The 19,685-nt window shown below is 45.2% G+C and overlaps 2 protein-coding genes across 2 annotated transcripts in view; one reads left to right on the top strand and one right to left on the bottom strand.

The window, feature by feature from the left end:
- The window catches only part of T265_13590 (hypothetical protein), a gene marked incomplete at both ends in the record, with an annotated part of 18,083 nt that extends 17,445 nt beyond the window's left edge, over positions 1 to 638 (top strand). Inside the window, one exon of the mRNA XM_009169612.1 lies at positions 531 to 638. Coding sequence (XP_009167876.1) covers positions 531 to 638 — 108 coding nt within the window. The remainder of the gene's footprint in view (positions 1 to 530) is intronic.
- Positions 639 to 14,898: 14,260 nt separating this feature from the next.
- T265_04758 (hypothetical protein) overlaps positions 14,899 to 19,685 on the bottom strand; it is a gene marked incomplete at both ends in the record, with an annotated part of 77,342 nt that continues 72,555 nt past the window's right edge. Inside the window, one exon of the mRNA XM_009169583.1 lies at positions 14,899 to 15,214. Coding sequence (XP_009167847.1) covers positions 14,899 to 15,214 — 316 coding nt within the window. The remainder of the gene's footprint in view (positions 15,215 to 19,685) is intronic.

The following is a 19,685-nucleotide window of genomic DNA, read 5'->3' on the forward strand; positions in this document are numbered from 1 at the left end:
GCGGTATGCATTGCACCCTTGACGTAGAGGCAGCTGGCACAGACAAATGGGTCAGGAGAGTTGGCTAGTCGGCTTATCTGGTCGTCCTGTAAACCCCTGCATTTGAAATGCCACCAGGCCTTGCAGGCGTGACACTGCATACCGCGGTTGAGGTTCGACGGGCAGCCAATCCGCCCACATCTATTGTGGTCTACCAATGGCTGCGGAGGGCGATCGGTATGAATTGACGTCATGTTTCGGACGCGACTTTGCCGGTAAGGAAACGAGTGGGCGAGGGCGCAGTGACAGTAGGAAGTGAACAATTGCGGATGTGGTATCAAACTGGGTATCACAGTGCCGTACCGTCACTGCATTAAAATACTTCGGTTTCTGGACAGCCCCGTGACGGACGTCGTTGTTGAGGTAGTTAGGCTGACATGCGCAGTCCTCTGATCAGTGGGATGCTGTGCGTTTTCCGGTGATTTCCCAGGGTAAGCAAAACCGATACAATATCGCGGGTATTATTTGTTGTTGTTTTTTCTTTTTTTCAGGTCGAGGATCCCTTCGCTCATAATGCGCAGCTCGGGTGGAGTGGACAATGGCCAAACAGGTCATCCATAGCGCGTATCACCACGGGTCAAAGCATGGGAAGAAGATGAAATGAGATGACATCAATAAGGTTTGGAGACTTACAGGGGTCATCAGACAAGTTATACTCCTTTAATACGGGAAAAATGAACGACTACCACAGTTGTGGCAGTGACTCCAGGAGGTTAAACAAGACAGAATAGGGGTGGATTTGCACTCAGTAGTGTAGTCCTCAAAGTCAGGCTAAGATTGCTAAGATAACCATACAACCTAAGGCAGGACAGTTCACTGTATGTAGACTAAACGGGGCGTAATGAGGGTAACTAAACACGTAACAACTGGTGGGGGTGTAAATTCTGAGGTGGTGCACCAGATTTCCTGGAGGTTATTAGTGAGTTGGACGATACTAGGGCTATAAGCCGCTCAGGAAACCACGGACGCGAGATAGGTTGACAAGATCCCTCTACTGCCTACTAGAATTTACTGATCTCAAATATTTGTATTTAAGACAATTTAGTCCAGATTACTGGCGGTTGCAGTAAGCTGATCTTGATCATTTTGTTGAGTTGATCTTGTCATCGAAAAGTTGGTGGATAAATTAATGTCTTTCACTAAGGTGGGGCTTACGCTCAGGATGACAACTTTTGCATAGATAGAAGCCGCAGCGTAGAAGGTAGATATATTCCCAATCGACATATATTCTGTTAAATTTCCTCAGCAAGCGACACTTACTCGAAATATCACCATTCGTTTATTCATGATGTACTTGGCAAGCCCTGAGGTTTAGCGAGAGTCGTGCTCAAGGTAATGCGTATTCTACAATTTGACCATCGTTAGTCGTGAAAATTCAACATTTGTTCTACTGTCTACTTGGCTCCTTCGCCTTTAAGTTGTTTTGCAAATGTTTAGGTTAGCACACAAGCACGTGTTATTGGCTCGTTGATTACGCCAACTTGCCAACCAGTACCGAATCCTCATCAGTCTGGGAACATATGTACCAAAACATATGCGGTATCACAAGAGGGGCTAGAAATGCAAAATTTGAGCCTTGAAGTCATCTGGTTCTGCTCAGAGGACGGCCATTCACCCCAAACAGCGTCTTGTGACGTCGTAAGTTGCCTTGTTCGTGTGCTGAGGAGATGTTTGCGCGGTACCAAAACCTCCAGAAGATACTAAGAGATTGCTTCAACTTTACTCACCGTAATTCAGCTTCGTTTCCAGCATCGTGTTTCCTCGTTGGGATTTGATTTGTTTGTCAAGGGCGCAATGCGGTAGATAGCCCCTGCGCACAGCCCTACTGAAAAAGCGTTATAAGATTAATATCAAGAATAATAATAATGTTCATTCCCAACTTGTGGGTGGCATGATCATACGTTTACATTCAGAATGAAGCATGACTGGGAGATTTGTGGTAGTGCAAATTGCACGAAAAGAGGACGATGTCACAAAAGTGGGGAATATCCGATGAAATAATAATAATAGGTTTCTTTCCCAACCTGTCGGGAACAGTGAGCATGAGGTCCGACTAGTTCAATGACATAGCCAGCTGGTATGAACTAAAATCGAAAACCATTGCTGGCCATGAGCGACCTCGCGCGGTTGGGTAAATGGCTGGAGTCACAACGAGCAAAAAGCGGAGATGGAGATGAAATAATTCAAATTGGGAGCATATGGCAGGTTTTTTCTCAAAAATATGGTATAATCCTAAATTAAACAGACTCACTGGTTTCGGTGTTGTAGGGAAGTCAGGTGCGGTGGATAGGTTGGGTCGGGACAAGGTGGTAATATACAAGGCGACCCAAACACTGTATGCGGAGGCAAGCCGAAACTGTAGCGGAAAAGTCAAGCTAGCGAAAATTCATCGGTTACGACAGAGCTCGTCCCAGCGACGGGGCCGGGTGAAAATTTTGCTCTTAGTTGGGTTGCGGTCGAGATTCTGAAGAAAGTAGTTGCGGGAGTGCCATCTCACTGGGTATGACAGTGCAATGCCATCAGTGCACTGATGTTGTTCGGGTTATGGACGGTCCCATAACCGTCATCATGGGTGCCGCGATTGGAGGAGAGATACGCAGTTCCGTGGCAGCTGGCTTTGGGTGAGACGGAGATTGACACAGAGAGTCGGGCGGACGAAGGCTCACGGATAATTTCATTTTCGTTGGAGGACCGCGTGAGCGTAGACCCGGGACAAGCTAGTTTGTGTGAATAACAGTTCTACGGGGCGTTTGGGCAACTGCAGTTGATGTTTGAAACATTCACTAATATACACTGATGCCTCTAATACACAGCCAGGGCTTGCTGCAGTGCTCCAGTATGTAAGGATGACAAGCTAAGCTGTACCGGCAGCATTTGACTGCGACGCCTTACTAATGACCTGATCGCGCAGTAATACTATGTTCACTGAGGAGCGCTTGCTGCCTTATCCCCTTGAAGCATCGAACTTGGCAGTCGGTTTCACTTAACCTCTTGGTGAAATTGCGATTCTATGAGGAAAATTGATACGCATTACCACTTGGTCCGTCGTCTAAAGTTCCCAAGTTTTGGCCTGTACCTTTGTTCACTGTGACTAGTGTACATATGCATGACCGTGTGCATGACTGCACAACAAACAATGCTTGGGCAAAGATACGCAGGTCCCAACCTGTCGGGAACAGTGAGCATGAGGTCCGACTAGTTCAATGACATAGCCAGCTGGTATGAACTAAAATCGAAAACCATTGCTGGCCATGAGCGACCTCGCGCGGTTGGGTAAATGGCTGGAGTCACAACGAGCAAAAAGCGGAGATGGAGATGAAATAATTCAAATTGGGAGCATATGGCAGGTTTTTTCTCAAAAATATGGTATAATCCTAAATTAAACAGACTCACTGGTTTCGGTGTTGTAGGGAAGTCAGGTGCGGTGGATAGGTTGGGTCGGGACAAGGTGGTAATATACAAGGCGACCCAAACACTGTATGCGGAGGCAAGCCGAAACTGTAGCGGAAAAGTCAAGCTAGCGAAAATTCATCGGTTACGACAGAGCTCGTCCCAGCGACGGGGCCGGGTGAAAATTTTGCTCTTAGTTGGGTTGCGGTCGAGATTCTGAAGAAAGTAGTTGCGGGAGTGCCATCTCACTGGGTATGACAGTGCAATGCCATCAGTGCACTGATGTTGTTCGGGTTATGGACGGTCCCATAACCGTCATCATGGGTGCCGCGATTGGAGGAGAGATACGCAGTTCCGTGGCAGCTGGCTTTGGGTGAGACGGAGATTGACACAGAGAGTCGGGCGGACGAAGGCTCACGGATAATTTCATTTTCGTTGGAGGACCGCGTGAGCGTAGACCCGGGACAAGCTAGTTTGTGTGAATAACAGTTCTACGGGGCGTTTGGGCAACTGCAGTTGATGTTTGAAACATTCACTAATATACACTGATGCCTCTAATACACAGCCAGGGCTTGCTGCAGTGCTCCAGTATGCAAGGATGACAAGCTAAGCTGTACCGGCAGCATTTGACTGCGACGCCTTACTAATGACCTGATCGCGCAGTAATACTATGTTCACTGAGGAGCGCTTGCTGCCTTATCCCCTTGAAGCATCGAACTTGGCAGTCGGTTTCACTTAACCTCTTGGTGAAATTGCGATTCTATGAGGAAAACTGATACGCATTACCACTTGGTCCGTCGTCTAAAGTTCCCAAGTTTTGGCCTGTACCTTTGTTCACTGTGACTAGTGTACATATGCATGACCGTGTGCATGACTGCACAACAAACAATGCTTGGGCAAAGATACGCAGGTCCGGGGATACTTTGAAAGCCCGACTTATCACAAGCCACTACGCCATCTATTCATTTGAGCACCTATTTCCGAAGGTTTGGTTGTAGGCATTAAACCGTTCATAGCAATTACTGGCATCGCTTTCAGAAACGTACGTGATTATTCATGTGATTAATCAAGTTTGTGACGGCGAAAGAAGCTCGAATTTGACGTATTTGATGACACAGAAAATAAGCTCAAAGAAACGAATCATTCATCGAGAAACAGTTCAACTATGCAACTAGATCACAAGTCCAGCTTAGGACGTCTCAGATTTTATGGGAAGTGTTTTCGTTTTCATGGGTCAAGGCCCCTAGCTAATTCTCCTCCAAGTTATATCCTGGCCATATTGGCCACGAAGCACTTGATACGGATACTTTAGAGCGTTAAGTCTAGCCAGGCTGTGTATATCACAAACTTCACGCCAGCAGCGGTTTTTTGGTGGGAAAATTTTTAGTAACAAATTAGTAATTCAAGATTTTTATGCCACTGAAAATTCCAGTCACAATCAGCATACAAAATACAAAATAAAACGTGTTTAATAATTTTTCTAGCACAGAAGAATATTGGCGAACGTCTGCTCTCCATGATGAGTTTCTAAGAGGAACTCACCAATGCGGGTGCTTGAATGGATTCTGAGGAAATATTGTTGTGCCGAGTCAATCATACAAGGCAAAATGGCACTTCAAAAGGATTTTAATGTTGGTGAATTATTTTCAGCGTATTCGCGGTCATTCTAATTGTGGTTTGCATGATGGATACCACATACCGAATGCATTTTATCCAACTGAGGGCAGAAGGCTGATTGCCTCCTTACTACTGGATAAACATGCCGGAAAATATTTTCACTTCATCTTTGCTTCGGAAAACAGCAACAAACTGACTTACGTCGTTTAAGGCGCTCAGACCCATAACACCGTCAGAGGCGTAGTAGTAATTGTTCACGTCACTATAGGCGCGCCCACCTGCCGGAAGGCTCAACCAAACTACCCTTATCCTCAAGATGGACGTTAGTAACAAACATACCGGGCATCCTGTTTTTTGCTCTACGCATTTACGAAGGAGTGAATTAGAAATTTGGCCAAACTTGAGGGCTGGTCGGAGAATAATTCTGTAGAACCGAGCGTGCGCATCTACACGGGAACGTTGTCTTGGCTAGGTGAAACGCAGAGAAATTATTGTGCGGCAGAATTACGATGCAGTTACCAAAAAAGAAAATCGTCAAGCGGTCAAAAGACAGCCGCTTACCATCCCTCGAATTCATCAAGTTAGTGCACACGTTTTTTCAAACGATAGGGTCAATGTATCACCCACTCTCACTGGTATGGTTTTTGAGTCGCTTGATGGGCTATGTAGCTGGATAACTGGGAAAACCCACCAGACCACTGACAAAAAACCCGACGTTTGAGCCGCTGGCTATTCGCACAATGAGATCGATTTCTCGAAATCTACGGTATTTTCAGACTTGCAACTTCATAGTGCAGAACGTCTATGTATAATGTATATGCTCCTACATTATTGAAAATCATTTACTATGGCCATTTGTTTAAGTGAGCGAATTCTCAAGGTCAATAAACACCACCGACTGTGAATACGTTAACCGATGATAAAAAATCGCGAATTGTAGAAAACGCTGACTCACATACAATTAACGTAACTTTCAGGTACTTTTCCACCGAAGAAAATTTCCTCAACGTTCTAGAATCTAAATGGCCTTTGGAGATGCAACATATGCGTGGGTGCATTCGTGCAAACAAATTTAGGTCGATGATTTTTTGTTGCCAGTAATAATTCCGTAGTGCACTTTAATTGCTTGCTAAACGTTGTGCGCGTTTGCTGGCAAAAAGCAGTTCTCCATTATAGGTTGTGAATTATGCTAGGAAGACCTCAAGGTTTATCGATTAGGAACATGGAACATACGTCATTCATAGCGGACGGCTGGACGAACTTGACCGACGCACACGACTAACGTGCGGATAGGGGTACACGGTGCCTAACCAACTAGCAAACCCGTCCACCTGTAACGGAGAAAAGGCTCAAAATGGACGTCATGAAATGTCGAGATATATTGGTCGTTTTTAGGTGTACATATGTCCTTCTGAGAGGCGCTTGTTCCTGTTCGTCAGGAGTGCTCAGTTGGCCGTTGACTTCCTGAAATGAAGATATAATTTAGGTTATCAGAATATCACCATAGGGTGGGCCGCCGACAGACTGGTCGAGATACTTACCCCGCGACTATGTTGTCCTAGATGCCCGGTTACACAACACCATCATCAGCGTTTATTTCGCATGCCTGTTTACTGCACCCCTCAAGAAATACGAGAGTTACATGAAGTACATGGGGTCTCATTAACATGCCAACTATCCAGAGCTGGTGTGTCACTTGAAATCATCCTCGTCTCTTTAATCCAGCTGGTGCTCCACAGCGTTAGTCTTAGTTGTCAGGCATTTAATCACGGCTATCGAATAGTTTTTCTCTGGACGCGAAAACACGGACGCACACAGACTTCCGGGACACACTGTGCTGGGACTCTGTGCTTCGGTCCAGGTCTAAATCATAAGACGCCCTTTGCGGACCGGGTAGCAAGCACACTTTTCGTTTTCTGGAGGGGCCCGGGGCTAAGCACCAAAAGTAATTTATTTTCATATGGACTCACCTTTTGGGCAAGCCTGAAGAGCGCCATCACACAGCGGGCAGGATTCACCGTCACAACAGTCGGCGCGATATGACACGCGCTCCGTTGCACACCAGTGGTCACCGAGAGTAGTCGGCCGGTCACGGAGCGCACAACAGCCCAAGTCTGTGTTCCTAGACCTTTATCCGGTTTGAGGTGCAGCACCCTCGACCACCAACGGCGGGCCGTCAGTTGCAAACTTTGAGACTTGAAGCGGCAGGATTTGCCCCTCAACAATCAGTTGCTTAAAGATGGCTGCGGCCCTCCTGGGCTCCAGCATGTGAAGTTAATCCATCACTCGGTTCGGTTGTTTACGGAGGCCATCAAAAGCTGTCGGCGGTGGTCCGGGAACAAGTGTAAGAGGCACACCTTTTCCCGGCAGGTTGTAATCCGACAGCTATCATTGGTGGATTGGGAAGAAAGCTAAGAAAAAGTCAATGATAAATAGTTTTTACCGCTCGGAACGGACTGATCTCGAAACACAGGGAACAAATGTATGCAGAGGAGCCATATCGCTTGGTAGAAGGGGCATGCGCATTCTCCAGCACAGATGTCGACGGTCTAGGAGCATCTGGGTGTTTGCACCACAAACTATAAGTTAGTTTTCGTAGCCCGACCTCACCTTTGTTCCAACACTTTCATACGGCAGCTGCCGTGGTCGCGGACCCAAGTGCCTCAAAACGAGAGAGCATGTATATGTCGTCATTCGAGAGAGCATATATATGTCGTCATTCGAGAGACCACGTTTAGAACGTGGGCGTTACCCTCCAGGATTTGCCGCCTGTTGCAGTGGTAGGACGTATGCATTCCGAACTCCCGCATGAGCCATACAGCGCGTCGTGACACCTTTTGAATGGCGTGCTCTAACGTGTCGGAGTGGTGCACCCGATCTTTAGGGCGACCGTTCCCATTCTCCAATCGATTGTTAGTCACATCACCGAAAGGAACCATTCCGGAATGTGTGTGTGTCGCCCATTTTCGAATGATGTACAACCAGCGAGCCGTAAGATAGGAAAGAAATCGAAGATCGGTTTGGCGCACAAGCTGCAGGTCGTGTCGGAACCTGTGTGCTTGTAAAACAAGGAACATAAAACCTACTGTACAGCATTGTCCAGGCAGGCCATGCGGTGAAATATGTGCCGGCTATTCACAGAATGTCTATGACCAAAAATACATGGATATTAAGTGATACATACGTGCTTCCTGATGGCTTTGCGGACACGAAAGTAGCAAAGCAGAAAGTCACGGCCGAACACTACTCTTGATGCACGCATTTGCGCCGCCAACTTGTTCAATACAAAGTCTTAACCGGATACGTTTCGCCCATCATTTCTTTGAATAGGCCGAACAGTTTATGCATGGGAGCAAACTGCTCGCTCTCTACGAACGAATACCTAACCGGGCGCCCGTTTCCCATGCCGTCCGTTATAAAGAATGTGTACAGTTTATATCTAAATGCCGAATATTAGATGCTTAAAAGCTTACCGAAGGCGGTTTGTTGCGTGCGTTCCGCCTACATTTGCAACATCTGCAAAGCGTCGGAATAACGCTATCTGCTGCCATCGGGAGAAAGATGTGGCTATAGTGACGTTCCTCTGCCTTATACACAAGGAGGCGTCCGGTCTCCCGAAGTTTTGCCAGGACCGAAGGCATATCATCTGCTAAAATAAAACCTAACCATGCAGCACCTACTCAACATAGCCGGTCGACAATTCCGGCGGCAGTTGTGTATATCCTTCGTGGTAAGATTCTTTCCGAATTCATCCGCCACAAACTGCCGCACATCACATGACGGCGTTCCATAGTTCAGGAGGGCCTTTCATGTGCCCAACTCGTCTTTGGTTAGGCGTCGACTAACTGGAAGCCGATCGTACAGAAACTTTGACAATTTGTGGTTGTGTTCAAGAAAATAAGAGGTCACTGCTAGTTGGTTCCTTTGCTTCCGTAGACAAAATTGCGCTGGATAGCTGGTGCTTCGCGTACTTTTTTATTAGAAAATACACTCGGTTTACTAGCTCCTTCGGATTCCACGGTTTTCCGTTGGTCTTGGAGGGTGCCTGCTGCATTTGTAGTACACCCATTCGTAAAGCAAAATAGCGTTGACGCTTCGATTACTGGATGAACGCACAAATACCACAAAGTTATCTTTCATGTATTCATTTAAGGTCTTCTCAAATGTCGTGAAGGATGAAAACGACACACCCACAAATTTCCCAACGAAAGCCACTTCCGAAGCTAGAGCACACGAGGTTCAAAGCCGAATATGCGCCAATTATTTTCAAAAGAGATCGATTAAAACAAATCGCAAAAGAGTGACGGCAGATGAGTGGGATTCTTAGACTGAGCATATATGCAAAGGAGTGTAACATTTTGACGTTAAAGTTTTTATTTCATCCGCAGGGGTTTTGCAGAAAAATTCATTGTGCCTCGAGGCGTCAGCATATTTGACGATTTGAAGCCACATGGTTTAAGGAGGTTGACCATTCTCCGATTTTGGACTGTGCCAAGTCCATGCCCAAGGAGACGGGGCTTCGTGCGAAGAGGTATTCCCAGCCGAGTGCGGCAGATTATAAAACAGTGACGATTCAACAAGGCCACTTTGATATGTCGAGAAGCACAGTTCAAAGTAACCACGCACAAAGCACCAAACGACCGGAGTTGACGGGCGCCGGGACAACCGGAAAACGAGTCAGTCGGTGGCATCCTGTGGATAACGGAATAGCTGATAGTATAACCAGGTCTTCGGTTTTTCCAAAGTTGCCCGGAGGTGCTACGTTGCTGTGGAGAGGTTGTCTTTCGGCAACCCAATACCATTGAGAAATGTTTTGCACCTGCTTTTAAGATGACCTCAGGGGCAGCTTGCTTCCGCATTGCCTTCTAGTAATCAGCAATCAAATCTGTGGACTAAGGTAACGACTGTCGCTCAGTGGTAACCATCCATTTATCTAAAATATATGGTCATTGTGACCCATAGAGCTTCTTGTTTAAATTGCTCATTTTCCCATAAACGTACCCCGTTGCACCTGCAGGTGTTACGGTGGGGTTTCAAGTTTGGACTTTGACCGCCCACTGTAATATACGGTGTCTGTCATTTTGATTGATTCATGTGTATCGGTGATGTACAACCTTGCTTACTGGGCTTTGGCTCATGAGCTTTATTTCTGTTTTTCATCCACAGAAATCGTCGTGAACACCTGTCTTCGGAGAATCACTGTACCCTGGTGCTTTACATAGCGTCATACTACACCCACCATAACACAGAAAGTCTGATGTACAAGACCGCAAAGTCCGCACTTCCGGCATGTTACATCGACTAATCCGGGTAAACGCACCGTTTTAGTACGTGCATACTCTACATTTGGTCAGGTAAGCATGCGTTATCCTAAGATGGGTCTGGGTGTGCAACTGCGCCACACCCAAGCTAAATGTCTTTCTGCACCTGAACGATAATGTATCGAACCGAATCGGGTTTTGAAAAACTGACAGACCAAGCCTAGAGGAACAGCTCATTTTACAAACTCCTGTAAAAGGTAATGCAATGTACTGTAATGGTCTGGCTACCCAATAAGTTAGCTTACCGGGAGTGTGTGGCAAAGAAATAAAAATAATTACGCTAGGTTGGGCGTACAAAAATAAAGAGGTCAGCTGGAACAGACTCACTAACAATTGTTCTCGCCGTTGGCCCAGGTCAGCGAATAAACTATAATCTTCTGAACAGTTCCCACATACAATAAATTCCGAAGATATCTGAAATGTTTTGGTACCAGAGTTAGTACATGAGACTCGCGAATGACCGCTGCAAGCGCGAGCGAAATCAGAAGAGAGAGTCGAAGCACGTGACCACGGTTGTATTATGTGAAATTGTACAAGTGCGTGTTTTTTGTAGTTTTTCGTATCAAACAAAAAACGATTACGCAATTGATAAAATACGTAGTATTATAATGGAAGTAAAATAAAGGTACAAAACGCCACACTACTCCCCCACTAGAGCGTTGACCATGAAAGGGGAAAACGCTCGAATAACTAAAGTAACGAATCACAAGTTGCTCACTTCAAGTTTTGTAATCAGCCAAGTGCTGAGGGAAACGGGTGCGTCGTCCTGAATGACTAGTGGAAGGCGTGAGGTTGGCGGGAGGGATATCTTGGGTAGGTGTGGGTGTTGTTGGAATAGCAGGATTGCTGGATGTGGTCGTGGGTGCTTCAATACAGGCAGGTTTCAGACTATCAATGGGGATGGTATCATGCTTTCCGCTTCTCTCTAAAACAAAGTATTTGGAGTGATGATCGATAACCTTGAAGGGGCCATCATAACAGGGTTGGAGAGGTTTCCTCATTGCGTCATGTCGGACAAACACAAAAGATGTAGAAGAGAGATCGGCTGAGATGTGTTCTGTTCGCGTTGATCGTCTGGTCGGTGTCGCACGAAGTTCGGACATGTGCTGTTTCAGACGGGTGACGAATGTGACGGGTGATTCGGGCTGTGCGCCAGAAGGGGAAACCAGTTCACCGGGTAAACGTAAAGTTGTACCGTACACTAGTTCGGCTGGTGAACAGTGAAGATCCTCCTTAATAGTGGAGCGAATAGCAAGCAGAATGAGGGGTAAAGAAGAGGACCATGAAGATGGGTTCAGTTGGGCATTCAATGTAGCTTTGAGGTACCGATGGAAACGCTCAACCAGACCGTTAGAACAGGGATGATATGCGGTAGTCATATGTGATGGAAACCGAATAGTGTAGAAAACTCACGGAAGAGATTACACTGAAATTGTGAACCGCAATTCGTAGTAACGGTGGAAGGTATGCAAAAATTACTCACCCAGTGCTGCAAAAATGAAAGGGCAAACGTTTCAACCGAAGTATCCGAAATTGGTACAGCTACTGGCCAACGGGTAAAACGATCGATCATGGTAAGAATATGCGTGAAACCGTTTGATGGGGAAAGCGGGCCAACAATGTCGAGATGGACGTGTGTGAATCGAGCATCAGGAACGGCAAATGAACCGATAGGTGAGTTTGTGTGTCGAGTTACTTCACTGCGTTGAGAGGCGATGCACTGTTTGGCCCAGGATGTCAGGTCCTTATTCATGAAGGGCCGTAAAAAGCGTGCACTAATCAACTTCCTGGTTGCTCTGATTCCTGAATGAGAAAATCCATGAAAATGGTCAAAAACAATCCGTCGAAAGGCTTTGGGGATGATTGGGCGAGCAAAGCTGTAGACGTATCACAAAAAATGGTTCCGGATTGGAGAGATAAGGGAATTTAAGAGACTTGAAATGAAGGGAAGGATAGAATGGGCAAAAAATTAGGATCACTATTTTGAAGGTTAGCCAACTTGGCTTGGTCCAGCTGCGTGGAAGGGTGAAGAGCGCTGATATCAGGACGGGATAGTGCATCTGCGACGACATTTTCCGAACCTGGAGTGTACCGAATGTCGGTAGTGAACTGTGAAATGTAGTCGAGATGGCGTATCTCGCATGATGAATATCGATCAGGCTTGGCGTTGAAGGCATAGGTGAGTGGCTTATGGTCAGTTTGAATGGTAAACGATCTACCCTCTAACAAGTGCCCGAAACGGCGAACAGCAAGGTAAATTGCGAGTAGTTCACGACCAAAAGTACTGTAACGCGTTTAGGCAGCCTGCATCTTCTGCGAGAAAAACGCCAGTGGTTGAAAAGCGTTGTTAACAACTTGATGAAGCACGGCACCGACGACAGCGTTCGAAGCATCAGTTGTTAAAATCAGCTTTGTGCTTTCGTGGGTATCCAGGAAAGATAACTTTGTGGCCTGAGCAGTGGCTTGCTTGGCTCTTTTGAAAGCAGTAATGGCGGCGGGGGGCAAAGTAACAGATTTTTCTTTGGAGCCAAATAAATCGGTCGGTGGCTTCAAAATATCTGCACAGTGAGGGATGAATCGCCGGTAGTAGTTGATGATACTTATGAGACGACGAAGTTAGGTTAGAGTGGTGGGTATGGGAAAAGACTCTAGGGCCAAAATGCGATTGGGTAATGGTAAAATACCTGTGGCGTCAATGTGGTGGTCAAGAAAATCCAGGCTAGTAACACCGAATAAGAATTTATCAATGTTCAAACGTATGTTGTAAGTGGGAAAACGTTCAAACACTGCTCTAAGGTGAGCTGCATGTTCAGTTGAGGAGGTGCTAGCGATTAAAACATCGTCAAGTTAGGCATACACAAACGGTGAGCCACGTAAAACCTCATCCATGAAACGTTGAAACGTTTGGGCTGCATTTCGAAGACCAAAGGGCATGCGCGTGAATTCGAAAAGACCAAACGGTGTTATGATGGCTGTTTTAGGAATGTCATCCGGGGCTACGCGTTTGTGGTAGTGTGCTCGTACGAGATCGAGTTTGGAGAAGATGTTTGTGTGGCATAGGGTACTCGCGAAATCGTGGATATGTGGGATAAGATACCTGTCCGGGATAGTAGCGTTGTTGAGAGAACGGTACTCTCCATAGGGTCTCCAATCACCTTTAGATTTCTTAGGTACCATATGTAGGGGAAATGACCAATGACTCGATGAAGGGCGGATTATGTCGAGTTCGAGCATGTGTTCAAACTCGTGTTTTGCGATTTGTAGCTTATCCGGATGAAGTCGGCGGGGGTTGTCTTGGACAGGTGAACCTCTCGTCTGAATGTGGTGAACGACGGAATGAGTGACCGGTTGGGTGTACTGACATGGGTGAGTAAGGGTTGGAAAATCCCTAAGTATGTCAGCAAAATGTGAATCCGGTAAGATATCTCGGATACCTGTGGATGAAGTTGGGGCACTAATTCCGTTGACTGAGAGGGAAGTAAGCGTGTCTAAGTGACGTTTGTGTAGCACGTCGACAGATAGATTGTAATGAGTCAGGAAATCTGCACCGATGATGGTTGTTTGGACGTCGGCCAAAATGATGGTCCACTTTAACGCATGTCGCAATCCGAGGTCAAGGGTGAGGGAACGTTCGCCGTATGTAGCGATGCGGGTACCGTTAGCGTCTTGTAAGGAGAAAGAAGCAGAATCGGGAAGTGGATTCTTATGTGATAGCACACTAACTCCAGCTCCCGTATCTAAGAGGAAACGTAGACCACTTGAACAATCGGTGATGTGGAACAGGCGAATAGTGCGAGGAGGGCCACAGACATTCGTCGCCGTTACTGACTGGCCGGGGTGTTTAAAGGGGTGTTGGAACGTGGCTTGAAAGAACAAGGTGGTTGACACTTGCGTGCTTTTGGGCCATAAGATTGGTGATACCAGCACCAAGAGGGACGGGCACGAGATAGCGATCTGGATCGTGAACGTGGTCGATGCCTGTTGATCTCTAACCGTTGTAGGCGATCGATCAAAGCATCAAACTTGGCTTGTAGGTGCGATATAGAAGCAAGAAGCGGGTCGGAATCTGTAGTGGGCGCAGAGCGGGAGACGGAGTTTACGGGGTTACTGGGGTATGTTTCGTGTATCTTATCCGCCATTTGGGCTAACTGCTCCAAGCTGTGGTCATCAACGAAAGCGCTGATGACGTAGGACATGGAGGTTGGGCATACAAAAATAAAGAAGTCAGATGGAACAGACTCACTAACAATTGTTCTGTTTAAAATAGTTCGTCGTTGGCCCAGGTCAGCGAATAAACTATAATCCAGTTATGTTGGTCCAGGGGTCTTCTTCTGAACAGTTCCCACATATAATAGATTCCGAAGATATCTGAAATGTTTTGGTACCAGAGTTAGTACATGAGACTCGCGAATGACCGCTGCAAGCGCGAGCGAAATCAGAAGAGAGAGTCGAAGCACGTGACCACGGTTGTATTATGTGAAATTGTACAAGTGCGTGTTTTTTGTAGTTTTTCGTATCAAACAAAAAACGATTACGCAATTGATAAAATACGTAGTATTATAATGGAAGTAAAATAAAGGTACAAAACGCCACAGTACTCGTCGCTCAGTTTGATCGAAGTGACGGGAAAATCTGTCCGTTTCCATGAAACGACTCTCACTGGACTTTTGCCGCTATCAACATAATGTGGGATTTGGTGGTTTGGAGGGGCTTTAATGTTTTCGCGGCTACCGTACATACGGTATGGACCAAATATTCGACGTATGATATCACCGATATTATCACCGTCATTGCCGATGGCGGAGAAGAATACTGGTACCTCACATGTCAAGTCAATTAAATGAACCCTTAAGGTAAAAAATAATCAGGGAATGGGACAGAGAAGGATCTTGGGCTAGCCTACCAAAACATCCGAGGCGCCTACGCCTCCAACCCTCAATCAATCTGGATAGCAACTGATAGCATCAACGTCGGTGACATCAGCTAGTAGTCATGTCGCCAAGTGCCTCCAATCAAGCACAGGAAAGGTTATATCGAATCCATGGAGAGTGAACAACACCGACAGCACTCAAACTCTTCAAAACCCGAGGAAAAGAACCCATTCGTGATAAAAAAACGAACCAGTGTGCAATATGTGCCAATGTTGTGGCTGAAGATTACCTGATCATGCCGCGTGACCGTTGTGACAAACAGCAGCGGCCGATGTAGATCTGAAAACAGCGTAGTGATTCGAAGAAAAAACCCTACAATCAGCTTTCACTCCTCTATGCTTGAAGCATGGAGGCTTCGATATAGAAGATTGCCGACCAAAAATACGACCAACACTAATTTTTTCAAAGTTATGCAGTGCTATGCTACTAGCACCTATTCTATATTGACAATGTATCTACGCCCCGGCATCCAAAATTTAGACGTAGATATAGGGAAGTTGATAACCTAATCACCTCATTAAAAAACCCGGGTTGTGGACAGAAGTGGCGCAGAGAAACACGGAGAAGAAAGCATCTGGGGTTCAGTGAAGGCCCAAGAATCCAGATGTGACACGTAAGAAAAAGCCGGATTACCAACCGTCACAAAAAATTGAGCTCAACTACTTAAGGAAACAACTGGTTGTCAGTTTGCGGAACGTCAACATTTATTTTCACCTAGCACTGAGGTGTGGTTTTATGACCGACTGCGCATAACTGTTTGCAAAATATGTATGGTGAGGCTGTTTCGAACCTAAGCACTTCTAAACCTGGAGACACTCCAAAACAAAAGTCGGTTTTGGTCGGTATAGTTTTAAGTTTGGATCCGGTTTAGTAATATAAAAACTTGTAATCCCATGGCAAATGAGTTACAGCCCGAGAATGAAAAGCTTCCACCTCTGAAGGTTTAAGCACCTTACGGGTATCGATACAATAGCAGATATGGTGATTTAGCGCAAAGCTGAAGGCCAAAACCAAATATTCTGTAGCTTTGTAAGTTGTTCCTACTCCAGAAAGGCACATTCCGCTTAGAGACACAACACAACAATTAGACACCTTTAAACTGCATGGAATTCAATTTTAAGAGATTTATTATGATGGATGCCAAGGCAATTAATGGTATAAATTAAAGATATAGCTCAAGGCAATCAATTTTTCCTTTAAAAGTCAAGTGGATGTGTGCACATCTATAGTCAGATTATCTCCGGCTTTGATAGTATGACTTCAGGGTTCATTACTGATGCTTCGCTGCCGTACAACCATGGCTTACCTAAAACCCATCCTGCGAAGTCAGGAATATAATTTGTCGGAGGGAATTCATAAAAGCCTACCATAGTCATTCTAAGGTGCTTACACCAATAGACATTCATTGAAGCAGTCTACATAAAGACTAACAACGAAAACGCCACTACCACCAATTAACAGCCATATCTTGTGGCGTCTCCAGTCAGGTGCAGAGTTTTTCGCTTACAAAGACATTCTCCATCAGTCTTTTCTTCAATTTTGTCCAAAAGTCCCATGCAGGCCAACAATATGTTAATAAAGAGATAGACAGAAGTAGAACTGTACACAGTGAAGTTTACCTTTTTAGATTTCAAATCTGACTTTTAATTGTTGAAGTGGAGAACCAGTTTGACTCCAGGAACCTCGGATGAAAACTTCCAAATGAGCACCACCCAAATGTTTCCTTTGGTAAAACGATGGCTTGAGCAATTTTTGAACACCTCTTTGTTTGAACACACAGGGAAACTGCTACATGTGCCAGTAAAACACCACAATGAGTGAACAATCTCGTAGTACGCTAACAACACTTTTTCGGTTGTTGTTGTTGTCGTCGCCGTCGTCGTTGGTTAACGGCTTGGTATTGTTTTGTGTCCAGAAAACTTGTATGTTGTGCACCGGCTCCCAAAAATCGCGTTGAGCCGCATTTTGTAGGTAGTTTGCTGCGTTGTTTACCAATTTGTATGAAAACTTTGAAAACGACCCACAACTCTATCGGTATTAGTATCTTCGAGACACCAAACGCTGGTCGAAGATATGTTGAGCTTGTATGTGAACAGTCTCCCGGACCAAGCAACTGAGATTCTGTTGATGTAAACCAACGGTCATCAGAAAGGGTCCACGAGATCGGATCTAAGACCTGCTAGCATGGTATGAGTTTTATTGACCGGACCTTCAGGGGCTTCCTCCACGTTAAGTATCAACCAATCAGTAGGACATGAAAGCCGTGCACCTAGACTGAGGAAGCTGTAGATCACCTGAGGGGACTCGAGATGACTCAGTGTTTAAGGAGCAAAATTACAGAACGCAAGGTCCGTGATTCGAAACAAACCTCTGTACCCTGACTGCTCCTGTTTAGGTTTGAACAATCTGGTAATATCTATGCCCTCGGGCTTCCTTTGAGTGACACGGTAGCTAAGCACCAGAAAAGTGCTACAAATGAACCACGAATCATTTTGAGGATGAAGAGAAATCCTGCAAAACTAGATCTTAGTATACTGTTACAAAACGTCACTCTATGGGAGAGACTGTGTATAGACTTCGGATGGCTTGTTACCCTTACTTGGTTTTTCTGGAATTCTGGATAGTGATAGTCATCTCCTTAATTAACAAAACTCGGGAACAACGCGTAAGATTTTGAAGGACAACGGTTGACAATGCACTTGGTCATACGTGCTTCAAAAGCTTACAGGTATTCTAAATATATCTAATCAAGAGACCTGCTAACAACGCGCGACAATTAAAGTCAGTGAAACGCTTGTGGCCAGACAAAACCAGTGTTTTTCAATACCACAGAGTCCCTTGTCTTCAAGTGGTCCCGAATAACAAATGCCCTGCAAAAGTTGTTCGCTGGAAACACGAGTGAGAGAGCACTGTGTTGAGCCAATGTAGGCCGACAGCTCTGGTGTTTGGTGTAAATGCTAAGAGGCAATCAATAATCGGTGCAACGAAAGAAAAAGCCAAAAACATTGGTTGTATAAATATATGCAGCTTGGCGAAACCTTAATGCATTCATTCCACAATCAAGAGCACAAACATACCGGCTAAGTAGCTGAACTAGTGACAGTAGTTAGGGGGGATCCCACCAGTACTTACTGCAAGATCAACTGAAGCTTACGAAAATCAAGGAGACATGTTTGTTTACAATATGAGCCGTGAAGTTTGGACATTTATACAACCTTGCCAACAGCGTATAAAATATCAACCTATAAAGTGAACACAGGATCACGTACTACACAGTATACCTGTGACACACCGAGTGAGTATGCCTATAATAACAATGACAAGAATCGTTCAAACGTATCACAGTTTGGGTGAACAACTGCTGTGCCTTCCAGAAAAAAAAATGTGGCTGAACCACTGCTTGAATAGCAGTGATCAATACGCCGGCTTTGAACCACCAACCTCCTTGTCAGTAGGTTCACGTGACTGAGCTTGGCTTTAGTAAGTGAGACAAACATGCAGTTTATAACATTTTTGCTCTATGGTTTTTTAGACTTCACTCAAAGTGGTCAAGAATTATTGTATCAACGTTAGCTCACGCACAACACTGAAATTTATTTCATTCATGTGGTCTAACTTTGTCCTAAGCCTACGACTTTTACAAATGTATAAGAGAATGATTAATGTACTGAGTATATAAATTAAAACACTGAAATCTTACATTTTGGAAGGTAAGTCCCATCGTCCGGTTTTCGAATAACAGCTGTGCTGCTTCCACTTGGAAAATTCCTCTTATGTCTACGTCGACAGCATTTGAATTGTCCGTCGTCTCCACTCATTTATGAGGAACTATGTGATATGCTGCTTGTGTAGTCATCTTAGCAAAATTGTATTTGGATGGTAGTGATGACCGGCTAAGGTCAGTATTCCTAAATCAGAATTTTCCTAACAAGAAGCGGATCTGAGCTGAGTTTTCGTATCGCCTAGGTTCAGGAAATCTTTTTTGAAAAGCCATGAAGCATCACACAACTGTTTGAAATCACCTACAAGGCAATCTCACAAATTGCTGGAGAGATTTGAAGCTGTGATCTCCCTGCAAATAGTTTGACGCTACTTCATCTGGTCACAAATGTTCGGTCAGCGACGTTATTAGCTCGCACATAGAAGTTAAGCTCAACCGAAAGTTTTAAACATCCTTAAACCGAAATCAGGGTCGTTTTACCCAACTGATGCCAATGTACCATCTCCCCGTTTGAAAATTCACCTGTAGGACAATTTGTGTAGTTGATGACTAAGCCTTAATTCGGATCATAACAGAAAGGAAGTAGACTTTATCAAGGAAGGACCGGAAAGGTTTAAATATAACCAGTACGACGTTTTAAATGACTTCAGATGGTGAGTTAGTTCG

The sequence above is a fragment of the Opisthorchis viverrini genome (genome assembly GCF_000715545.1).
Source record: "Opisthorchis viverrini unplaced genomic scaffold opera_v5_82, whole genome shotgun sequence".
Taxonomy (NCBI): Eukaryota; Metazoa; Platyhelminthes; class Trematoda; order Opisthorchiida; family Opisthorchiidae; genus Opisthorchis; species Opisthorchis viverrini.